This window comes from Suillus fuscotomentosus, assembly GCF_016647785.1.
Source record: "Suillus fuscotomentosus strain FC203 chromosome Unknown F5891scaffold_337, whole genome shotgun sequence".
NCBI lineage: Eukaryota > Fungi > Basidiomycota > Agaricomycetes > Boletales > Suillaceae > Suillus > Suillus fuscotomentosus.
The window spans coordinates 8,387-20,610 of NW_024539849.1; the positions used below are offsets into that span (position 1 = coordinate 8,387).

The 12,224-nt window shown below is 43.3% G+C and overlaps 3 protein-coding genes across 3 annotated transcripts; 2 read left to right on the forward strand and 1 right to left on the reverse strand.

Annotated features, from left to right (window-relative positions):
- Positions 1–592: 592 nt before the first annotated feature.
- F5891DRAFT_1201894 (uncharacterized protein) lies at positions 593–1,055 on the forward strand (the record flags this gene model as incomplete). The annotated part of the gene is made up of 2 exons (XM_041368914.1): positions 593–915; positions 965–1,055. 2 exons carry the CDS (start codon positions 593–595, stop codon positions 1,053–1,055), a joined length of 414 nt encoding a protein of 137 aa, XP_041216391.1.
- A 722-nt stretch (positions 1,056–1,777) lies between these two features.
- F5891DRAFT_1201895 (uncharacterized protein) lies at positions 1,778–2,395 on the reverse strand (the record flags this gene model as incomplete). Its single annotated transcript, XM_041368915.1, has 3 exons — positions 1,778–2,217; positions 2,263–2,294; positions 2,346–2,395. 3 exons carry the CDS (start codon positions 2,393–2,395, stop codon positions 1,778–1,780), a joined length of 522 nt encoding a protein of 173 aa, XP_041216392.1.
- A 502-nt stretch (positions 2,396–2,897) lies between these two features.
- On the forward strand, positions 2,898–4,426 carry F5891DRAFT_989688 (uncharacterized protein; the record flags this gene model as incomplete). Its single annotated transcript, XM_041378067.1, has 8 exons — positions 2,898–2,954; positions 2,999–3,053; positions 3,074–3,240; positions 3,298–3,384; positions 3,445–3,483; positions 3,609–3,643; positions 3,822–4,252; positions 4,314–4,426. 8 exons carry the CDS (start codon positions 2,898–2,900, stop codon positions 4,424–4,426), a joined length of 984 nt encoding a protein of 327 aa, XP_041216393.1.
- Positions 4,427–12,224: the final 7,798 nt, after the last annotated feature.

A 12,224-nucleotide genomic window follows, 5' to 3' on the forward strand; every position in this document is an offset into this window, starting at 1 on the left:
AGATCTCGTTGACATCAGTCGACATGTCTCCGGCCTCGAACATGACATCATCTGTGTTATCTTGGCGCTCAATCAAGGCTTCTAAGGCCTCGCGTTGTTCCGTGGTCAACACTAATAATAGGTAAAGTCAATAACAATTCTATAAAGGTATTAGCATGTGATGCACCTTGCAGACGTTCTTTTCTCCAGACCTGTATGCTCGTGGCTCACTGAGACAGAGCCCTAGGCCCATACACTGTGTTAGTGGCCACACGGTAACCACTCTGATCATGCTTCGAGCTTAACTCACGAACCTTTCGACTAGACAGTCCTATTCGATTGCGAGCTTTCGACATGGCCATGATATTGAGCGGATGCGGGAATTTTTTCAATCAACATCGAGATGTATTCAGGTGAGCTTATGGATGCACGTGACATTAAGTTTACTGACCTCTGAGCTTGTTCTCTGTCAGCGTGAAAATGAGCTCCAGAAAATCGACATCATCCCGAATGTCAACGACAAGTATGAGGAAAAGTGGGGGTCTAGAGGACTTCATGCAGGCCATGAAGATATCAGGTAAGCTTCAATATTTGTTTGTTTCGATCCTCACTAATGAAATCAGACGTCAGTTTCGACTCTGTCACATATACCAAGAAGACCATTGAGGAGTCCGTCACTTTCAAGATCAACGACCAGCCCCCACCATCCACACCACCAACGTCTACCATCACTCCTGCTGATTCTTTCCAGCCCTCCGAATCACCTTCTGGATCCCCTCTGACACACTCACCCGCTGATTCAACCCCACCCATCGATACAGTGCCATATGACTCGTACATCCCCCATCCAGATGAGCTTCATCCTCCAAGCGGAGTGAAAATCCATGGATATTATGTAGTTACCATAGGGCAAGAGGTTGGCATCTTCTTCAACTGGTACGTTCTTCTCATTCGATTATCTACGTTTTTAACTCAGCAACCTCAGGCTTGATGCAAAGGCTCGTGTTGATGGCATCAAGGGTGCCGCTCACATGCATTGTGAACACTGGCCTGATGCACTGGCCTTGTACACTTAGCACTACTGTCAGGGTGCTGTACATGCAGTACCTACAGTTGGAGGACCTTTCTGCTCTTCCGGTCCCTCCCAAATGCCATCTAGTCCAACACTTACCACATCATCCTCCGGCTCTGATGAGCTCTGGTCTTATTTTGATGATCCGTCCCAAGAACTGAGCAACAGCTAGATTTAGTGTACCTAACTACTATAACAATGTATCTAGCATGCCAAATTGTATTCTCAAGGAGGGCTTCTTCAGTTTCATGCAGAGTGATGAGTTCAGTTTGAATGAAATGATAGGATACGTGTAATAAAGTAATTGTGCTCACATTACAGGACAGAATCCGATATTTTGTGTGGTGCACATTTCGTATGTGGCACTACCAAGAATTTGGAACTGGAGGCAACTTGAATGAGTCATGTAAATTGGCCGTTGAACACGAATATGCAGTAAGCTCACTACACAATTCATTTTCCTGCCTCGGATGTAACTAACAGTATCGGAGGACGCAATCCTAGCTATTCTATCATAATTTTAGACTATAATTCTGTCTCATAGTTGAATCCGAGAGTGTTATGTGGTGATAGCAAACATGTTCACCATGATGTTTGCCATGTTTGCCATGTATATGTCCACTCTCAATAGATCTCATCACGCATGTGAATTGTGCACTGAACATTTTCAAAAGCCAAATGAATTGTCTTCAATATGTTCATAGCGTGTGTCAAATAAATTGTATATTAAGCATGTTCATAGTATTGTGCAGAAGATATCCTAGATAATGGAATAGCTGGAGTGTACTCGTCAAGTTTGACCTCAAAAAACTTGACCTCTGACAACACCATCAAAACCTGATCATACATTCGCATACATCTATCCCTCACCTGTTTACCATTACTGCACGGACCATACGCAATGCGCTTTAAGTCACTGAGTAGAGCTCGTCCGAGCGTGGTGTGTTCCTCACATTGGCTAAAAAAATGGTTGACCGCACAGTTGCTCCGGTCTTGGGCCAGCCAAAGTTTTTCATTGAAAACTTTCTCCCAGATATTGGCAGGGCCCCAATCATACTGCCACTCGCAGATTGAGACTTGCAGTTCGTGGATGGTCAGGGTTTTGATGTCGGTGGTGCGCAGAAGATATGTAGTGTCATCGTCTGACAAAGGATCCTGTTGTTCATCTAGATATAATGAGATTAATAACATAGAGGCAAGCACTACCTTACCTCCTGACGGCTGTGTGATCTGGGTGGCCTTCCTGCTGAAACGAGTGTCAGCTTTGCAGTCACTCATAACCAAACGAACATACGCAGTGCGAATCCTGTTGAATGATGCAGTCAGAGATGAGAAGTAAAACATATTGAAGAAAAGACTGACTTTGCCATACAAATATGCGCCTTCTCATTTTGAGTTGAACGAACACTGAAAGAGATAAAAAGATAAGCAAAACTGAATGGTGAGAGCAAAGATGTCAATGCTCAGTACTTATGCAGAATCGGACATCCATCGTTCCGTGGCTGCCCATTGTTGCATCCTTTTGTCCATTCCCCCGAGATTGCTGTTGAAAGTGTTGGTCAGCAAGTTAAAGATTATGTAGCTGTCAGTAGTTACTTACCTTATATGCCACCTGCTATCAAGAGTTCATGTGCGTCAATTAATTGGGAAAGGCATGTCATGGTGATGTACTTACTAGCGTTTGTCAAAGAAATCGTGTCTTGGAAATTTCGGATCAAAGTCAGTCGAGAATCGTGTCTCGGAAAGTTCTGATTGAGGTCAGTCCAGACTCGGAAGCAAAAGTGCTCATGGTACTTTGTTGTTTCGTCTCCCCTGCAGTCAACAGCTCGAATATGTGCGCACTTTTATGCTGCACAGAGGCCTCTGCGACTGTAAGCAAGCATTTGGCAACCGGAAAACTCAAGTAAGTACCTCCTTAAAGTCATACTTTCTAACTCTCCTTGTTAGGTGGTTCTCCAGGCTCTCAGTGTTGGAGGCTTGGGGCAACCCTTCTTGAATCCACGTTCTGACTTGAATTTTTAGGTGTCACCATTGCGCTTGGACTTTGCATTGCCGGTGTTGTCCTCACATTTGGACTTTGCATTGTCGGTGTCTCCTCGATTTTGGACTTTGCATTGTCGGTGTCGGCTGTGGGTTTACCCCATGTCTTCTCCAATTTGTGTTTGGACTTTGCATTGTCAGTGTTAACTGTGAGTTCTTCAATTTGGGCTTTGCATTGTCGGTGTTGACTGTGAATTTTTCTTCAGGTGCTGGCCATACCACCCTACCATAGGATGCCAACGACTGAGCGCGCACCTGGGAGAAGGCTGAGCAGCTCAATTGCAGATTACCCCGTAAGTACTATGTATTATTATGTTAGAAATAGGGGCTTGTAATTGATCACTGCGCGGTAGCATGTGATCTTGGAGCGGATGACACTTACTAAGAGAATGGTAAGAAAATATCAGGAAATAAATTAGGTCTGAAATGTAGACCAGGATGCATGACATGCATTGTTTGTTGATCAGCGTGACGCGTGTGGTTTTCTCTACACTACCGCAATTGTGTCACGCTGCAGGATTCACCAGACACTATCACATCAAGATACACAATGTATAGACAGCCCTGCAGCAGTGACTCCATGGATCCAGACGCACTCATTTTGTCTTCAGTATGCAAATTTCTTCCTTGATGTTTCCACTCTCACATCACTCCTTTTTTGAAGATATTGAGCTGTCAATGTACCCTTCACGAATTCAAATGAAAGCCCAATTGTGCCGCCATTTCATAGAATGATACATTTCCCACCTGGAATGAGCACCAGGGGCGTATTTCCCTGGGATACTGACTCTTCCAGCCGTTTCGGAGATACCACCGACTTCGAAACATTTTCCTTCGACCAATCCTTGCACAACGACGAAGATACTGCCGAGTCCGGGACATTCTCAATTGTTCCACATCTACTTTCTCTGGATGATGAATCACACACCCCTGCAAGCAACATCCCGCGTTTACCTTCTCCGGATGACGACTCTAACTCTCACAACTCACTGGAGGCTCGCCTTAATGACAAAGGCGATAATTCATGCTGGTCAGATGCAATCCTGGCCAGCAGTTATACCCACACGAGCCTGTTGAACTTCCACACTCACTACAAGAAATTGCGAGCACCTCAACTCATGAACGCGCTTGTTCATGCCAAGGCAAAGGAACTTAATGCAGGTTTGTTTCTGTTACGTTCATTCCAGTTTTTTTGTATTCTCACTGTCACTTTATCTCACAGACCTACCAACCGGAAGCAAGTACACCATGAAGGAAGTCCGCAAACTTGTCGAAGAAGACCCAACGTTGCACCCACATGCATTGTCATGCGAGGAGAAAAGTCTTTATAGCTGAGCTTATGGAACACAGGGCGCTCAAAACGAGCAGCTCGTGTGCAAACAACATTGCGGCCGCATGAGATGTAGTAGCAACTACAGAGAAAATTAAGCAGGAGGTAGGTGTGTCATTTGTCCAGTGATGTCCATGCTCACTCACGACTCCCAGCTCGATGGATTGCGCGATCGCTGTGGGACGTACGCAACATTCGTGACTGCAGGCGGGCATGTGAACGACCAGACACCCGCCACGTGGTATACAACTGACAATGCTTCGGACTTTTGGGAAAATGCACTGAATCATGGTAGTCATGCAAGCTGTGTGCTTGTCTTGTCTTTGTCAGGCATCCTTTCACATCTATCCCTTCATTATTCCCTGTGCGTCGCTTGATATTAGGTTATTAGGTGTGGTTGGCACACAGCACTTTACTCAAGGTAGTGTCAGAATGTGCAGCTCTTTGCGCATATTGGGGTCAGTAACCAAAATATCCTGCTCCCTGTCAGGGAGATCAAACATGTGGCAAGTAGTCAGCTTAAAGAACAGGCAGCCAAGAAGAATCTTGAAGCTCGCACAAGGTATGACTTGTACTTGGAAGTACAGTGGTCTCCCTCCAAAATCAAGTGGTACATTCTCGATGATGCTGAGTGTTATGTCCTTGTTGGTATTTACTGATTCCATGTTTAAGCGATGGTCTGACTGCAAACCAACACCAAGCAATTTCCATACAGCTGCCGGCATCACAACAACTTCAATGCCTTGATCTAGGACACAAGTGACTGCCTGCCCTTCGACCATGGTTGCATGAATGCAGCACAATGGTGCGAAATGGTCTGCTACAACTCAGCCATGCTTTGCAAGTGCTTGGCATCATAGTTGCACATCCATTCATCAGAAACTGGGTGTCCTGTTAGCTCATTGACCAATACTGTACCGACTGTGACATGTTTGGTGGTGGTGAGGTCGCAGAATTACTTGCAGATGTTGGGTGATATTGCGAATAGTTCCCTTGTTGAAATGCTTATACTAGTTATCCAGTAGGTGCTCGAGGATGCACTTATCAGCATCCTTTCCTCTAGGCCATGTGAGTACTAATTAATATGATGCTATTTTTGCCAAAGTTGATGTCATTGGTGTTGTCAAATCTGCAGGGTCAGTGTGCATTAAACCAGGTGAGGATGAAGATGAAGTTGCAGGAGTGGTGGTTGCCTTGCGCATTCCTGTGTTGATGATATGGCTGCCGCTGGTACCGTTATCGCTTTCATGACTTCTGGCACCTTCCTTTTACTAGACAAAGCTAGAACAGCAGGAGAAGACAATCTACTGACATTACATAATTAAATGCAACATAGGTTGCAAAGACATTAGTACTGACCTCCAGAATTACTTTGAAGTCCTGTAGGAAATGCCATTCCATTGACTCAATTTTTTATCATATATAGAGTGTTGATTTGTGGACTCAAAGAATAAATCAACTGCCTAGGCAGCAATCAAGGCAAACAACTACTGATGTCTCCTCTTCCCTGGCAATCTAGTAGGCAGTGAGTGCCATGAACGGGCAAAGTTTCTGATCCGATCAGAGGTCAGATGTAAAATAGCTACTTAATATTATTGTGCATTGACTTTGAACTTCCAGCTGATTCTAATATTATGTTCATGGTGATATCAAACCACAGGATGTCTTGATGGGTCTTGGCTATCTGAGGCACACTGCATTCATTATCAATTTTTGTATTGTGAAGGAATACTGGAACACCACAACCAGAGTCCATATCCCATTTTGTTAAAACCAACATCTCTATACTCGAGCGCAAAGTCAACACCATCATTGAAGTCTTATGCGATGGAGTGAGTATCAGCATTATGGCCAGCCTACTGGATGATGCATGGGGACCTTTCACAAACATGCTCCTCCACTTTTGCTGTATCATGATCTGGATTTCAAAACTTAATTGATCAGGTCATGAACCTTGGGAATGAAGGTAAGCTTTAACTCACTTGACCTATCAATGTTGATTAATTATTGATGGAAGACAGATGAAGCAAACCACTCACCTGACAACAGTACTAGGTAGGAGTCCTCACATTTTACAGGCAACATCTATCCACTCATCTGCACACTCTACTGGATCATCACTGTATTGCGATCTGGTTTCTGGACTTGATTGATCAGCCAAGGATGCAGATAAGCTTTACTTCACTCAATATATCCAAGTTCCAACTGATTCTGAGATTTAGTGCCTATCAGAACATATATCTTATGGTATGCCTATCACTCTATAGGTGGTGTGCATTGGGGAAACCCTATTTCACATGTTGTACTGCCTATGACCACCCTGGTGAAGAAGATCTCATGGTATGTACCCTGGGCATATGTTCAATGGTCCCCCTTGTATTGTATCACAACTAATGATAGTGTGTTCATAAATTAGACCCATTACTTACATAGACTTGACTATAGTCCAGAGTTCATAATTCTAAATGCTTCGTGCATTGACTTTGAACTCTCAGGTACAGTACATTAGAATAGCTACTTAATATTATTGTGCATTGATTTTGAACCCTCAGCTTATTCTAATAGGTGGGGGAGCAACAATGTGGGCAACAGCAGGGGATGATGAGAGGTGCAGCAGCAGGAGTAGGCATGGTGGCAATCTGACTTTTGTTCTGGGGAAACAACAGGGCATACCTTTCATCAAGGTCAGCTCGTTCTGAAATGATTGTCTTCTTAGTAGTGGGATTATAGAACTTCCAGCCCTTGTAGCCCTGAGAATACCCAATAAATGCACATGTTTTCATATGAGATCCCAGTCCTGCTCTCTTGTCCTTCTGCACATGCACATAGGCTGTGCAACCCCAAACTCAAAGATGGGAGATGTCTGGCTTCCTTCCATGCCACAATTCATAGGGAGTAGCGCTTTTGACAGCATTAGTAGGGCATCTGTTCCACACATGGACTAGGGCAGACAGAGCCTCTCCCCGAAAGTCTTGGGCAGTCCAGACTCGTCCAGCATGGTGGTGAGGCGCTCCGATAGCAGTCTATTAGCTATCTCAGCAGCTCCATTCTGCTGGGGTCGCGCTCTAACAGTCTGTTGGCGCTCTATGCCACAAGATGCTGTGAACTGCAAAATGTGTTGCTCATGTACTCCCCTCCCTTGTTGTCTCTTAGAATTTTAATTTTTTGCTCTGACTGGTTCTCAGATATGCCTTGAATGATTTAAACACTTCAAAAACATCAGACTTTGCTTTGATTGGAGTGACCTCACGATACCAGTCATACAAGATATAGAAGATCAACACATGATTGTCGGTGAATATGCTAGTGATTTTCAATGGTGACACCCACTGATATGAGACATTGGATATGACTGGCCCATAAGCTGGAACATCATTGTCACATTCAAAGATATCTCTCTCCCTGGCCCACTCTGCCAGTGCCAATGTGTCCTTAAGTCTTTGGTAATGGGGTATTTCCCAGGGGTTGATGATAGTGATGGAGACAAGATCCTTGCATCTTTCCTTATACCGTTGGATCTTTGTCGCCAAATTTTCATTGGTCTGTGTGAAGGTAACCTCAAAGATCCAGAACAGCTTTGCATCACTACTGGAGTCTTAGAATTCTAAAAACATGTCAGGATCTCCAATAACCTGTCCCTGAACCTTGATTGTGGTGAAGAATCACACAAGGCACTTCAGACACTATAGCATATTTATTGAGGGGCATCTAGTTGGTGGCACCATTGATGCCCTTGCACAAGCGGTATCTAGAAACTATTGTGAGTGCAGGAAGGCAGTTTGGCTAGGAGTACACTGTGGTATATCAAGGAAAGGATATTGGTCAGTAGCGATCAAATATTTCACTGTGTGAAGTTCCCATCTGTCCTCGCCCAGGATGATTATTGTTGATATACCTTCACCATGTGGCTCATCCTACTCACACTCCGTCACTTGAGGGCAACTGTGATGTATCTATGGCTCCATTGGATTCTTGGAACAATGACATTCCTGGATTCCAAGTAGCTTCTCTCTCAACTGGTTTTACATCTAGCTCCTTGAATCTCTTTGCACACAGAACATTAAAATTAATCTAAGGTTTAAACCACTTGAACAACTTCATGACTGACTTGGATTCTTGAAATGATGACATTCCCAGACTCCTAAGCAGCTTCTTTCTAGGCTTGCTTTTGGCTTCTCATGTCACCTAGTTAATTACATGCACAGTAGACCAGGTTTCCAACCTTGTATGAGAGGCTTGGCTTTCTCTCTTAGCTGGACTGTTCAATTGAAGCGCCTCAATGTCAACCCATCGAAACCATCCCTAATTCCGCACCACACAGATGGGCACAGACTACCATTAGGCCAGGTTTCAGGATGCAGATTCTGTCACACTGATATCCTAGACCTTTGTGTTGTTTTGATGATTTTGAAGTTATCCCCCTTCTGTGTCTCCGCTCAGTCATTTTTAGCTTGTGTTCTTTCCTATCATGGCTACCAGTTCTCCTCATTGCATGCTGTTGGCGATGCTATCACTTCAACTATCTGAATGTTCAAAAAGAAGCGAGAAATCATTAAGGACTGGTATGAGTCCAGATTTACAGCATAGAGGAGCATGTGCTATGGATAGATCCAGAAATTCAAATTCCCCAAAAATCTGAGTTTTGTTGCAATTGGAAGAGTCCAGAGAGTCAACAGAATCACCCTTAATCACAATCTGTGATCCCAAGTCTTTGGATCCATACAATGGTACTTATGCAATATTCTAGAGGCTGCTGAACAAACAACATAGTAAGTTCTAAGTAGTGTCTTTAAAGCTCATTTAAGATGGCTAACTACTACACCAGCCAGCTTGTCATCTGAAAAGTCATCAGCATTCCATTATGTTCTTTCTATCTAATGTTTTCCTTTGCTTTCAGAAGCTACTAGGTTGTTGGATGATCATCCCAACAACTCTGGCTCTTCCTATCTTGCAACCTCTCTCAGGCTGTGGTCTCCCACCTACCAGTGAATGCAGCATGGTGGGTGTGACACCATCTCCTGCTAATGGAAGTTGTTCAATTCAATTGAACAATTTTCTTAGCCAAGAGGCTGATTGTAACATAGCCACCTCAGGGATTACATTGGTTTTGTATTCATATACAACTAATGATATAAATTTTCCTAGTCATGTGTGAAAGACATATTCTGTAGTACATTCTCCATGATGCAGGCATCAATTCTCTCTCACCTCATCCTTAGGCATTCCATCATATCACAGAAGATGAATGTAGAGTTGAGTGTCTTGACTACTCACAGCTACACAATTGCTTTGATGCATGGCCTGTGTTTGGTGGTATGGCTGTTTGTTGGTGTTCAACTTTTGCTTATAACTAGCTTGGTCATGGGCCATCATCCTTCTGATCAATCTAGATATATATGAAGTGCTGCTTTTCCATACTAAGCACCAAGCACTACAATTTGCAAGCAGGTTTTGAACCTGCATGGTTTGAAAGACACAGATTTTGACTCTGTTGCGACATGTACTTAGCTAAGATCAGTAAGATGGAGCTCTCAAGAAAGACATGAGTCCATGTTGAGGTGTGTTCTAACAGGAAAAAACATGCTGTATTTTGCCTTGTGCTGCTGCAACCCACTCTTCCTCTGGTACATTATTGTATGGTGCCTTTACCAATTGCAGGATGTTGCCCACAGCTCTTCCAACATTTCCTTGTGCTCATGCAATGACTTGTTTCATGACAAGTGGTTTGCCAAGGCTTTGCCATCTGCCAAGAGTGTGTCTGTAGGCAACCATCAATGTATCAACTCTAGATATATATGCCTCCACTGGAACCGTTCCAATGTTACATGCTGACAATACTGTGCGATTGCTATGCTACCGGATCCATTCCATGAATAAGGTTGATTGCTGCTTACCTTCATTGTATGTAATGATTCCCCATTTTCCTATTAAAACTAATGCACCTTACAGCTCACTAAGCTCGCTGCAAAGGCGGTTATACTTGGTGATGTGCTCCTCTGTTGGTTTATTTATCTCATTGATCTTGTGGTGGTGTTTCTCAATAGAGGTGATCTCATCCATGATGTTGACCGGATGCTACTACAATAGTATATGCATCCTTCAATTGCAGCTGTGGCACCTCCTATTAGAATCAACTGAGAGTTCAAAGTTAATGCACAAAGTATTTAGAACTATGAACTCTGGACTATAGTCAAGTCTATGTAAATAACTACAAACATATTCTAATATGGTATGTCTTCAAAGTGTCCTCAAAGTTCTCAAAGTCTTGGAAGTCTTAAATGTCTTAAATGTCTTCGAACTAAATAATGGTGAAGTCACTACATAATTAACACAATCCACTGACTAATCTTGACTAATCCACAATGCAAGTTGCCACCTCACTCATCTTCAGCTTAGTGACAGTCGTTCCTTCATCATAACATCTTCGAATATACAGATTTTAACTGCAGTCCAATACCTATACTGCCTGGTCAAAATTGTACTGTTACCCTAAGCCAGCAGCTCTGTGACTGACAAGAGAGAAAGTACTGCATCTGAGGCCCCCAAGCTACCCCACCTTCAAAGATGTGGGCCATCTGGATTCTTAAGTATTCTGATCACCCCAACTTTGAGTACTTGGCTGATGAACCTTTCAAGACTGTTCAAAAGGAACAGTTACAAGTTGTACAATGCTATTTACATAGTTTCCCAGTGTGTTTAGGGTACCAATGTACCATGTGAGAGATTGACTGTCCTCTTGTCCATCCTTTTGTGATTCCAACATGTATGGCACAGAGATTGTGCAGCTGAAAATATATTCAGATGAGATCACTGTGAGCTTCTTCATTAGCAATACTGAGTGGTAGATGTAGCTTTCCAAAGGTCCCTTGGATAGCTCACATACCCTATTCTGCAGTCTGTCAGTAAGAAAGTAGTTCATGGTTAAAGGCCATTTGTTCCGCTATCTCGGCAACTGAGCCACATAAAACCTGGTCATGTTCAGAGGTGCACAAATGCGCCCATCAATAGAGGATCTCCCATGAGGGAAGGCAGTATCCATGACAATGTAATGGTTGGTAGGTGTGTGTAGTTGAAGTTGAGCATGAATGTGGGATGCGACATGAGAATCATGCCAGCTACCAGGTGCATTGGTCCTTGCTGCAATCATGATGCCTTTGTAAAGAAAAAAATCAAGCACAATCAATTGCAAAAGATGAGACAACATACCTTAAGCCAAAAATGTTATAACAGAACTTATGAAATGCTCAGATAGCCACCTGTTGTAGGTAGTGTTTTCAATGTTATCATCCTCAGAGGTTTGCACAGGCAATTTGAGCCCGTCAATGCTTCCGAAGGTTCCTTGCAGTCGTGGGTGACTTGCAATCATAAATGTACTACACCATTCAAAATCGGGTCCCTATAACTATTGAATTCTGGCATCAGTCATAGAATGAAGGGTTTGTAAGAGCATGGAAGTCCAAATGTGAGATAGTGAGAAAATGGCAGGAATCAATACAAAGATCTGCTGGAGGCTAGTCTCTTGCATGGTGGAGTTGAGATAATGAAGTATGAGGTCAAGGGCTCCACCTGTGTTAAGTGAACACTGATTCAGGCAAGGAATGCTGTGCAAATTGATATCAGGATGTGTGATGGGCTACTCATACAACTGACTGGCAAAGCCAGAAGTCAGAATGAATTCAAATATTTGGACATCAATCCCAGTGAAAATCGACAAGAATGAGGTAGATAGGTAGCAATAGACGTCCAAGTACAGAATGAGATAGATAGAAATCTAAGAAATTCGAGACGGTAAAACTCTAATTT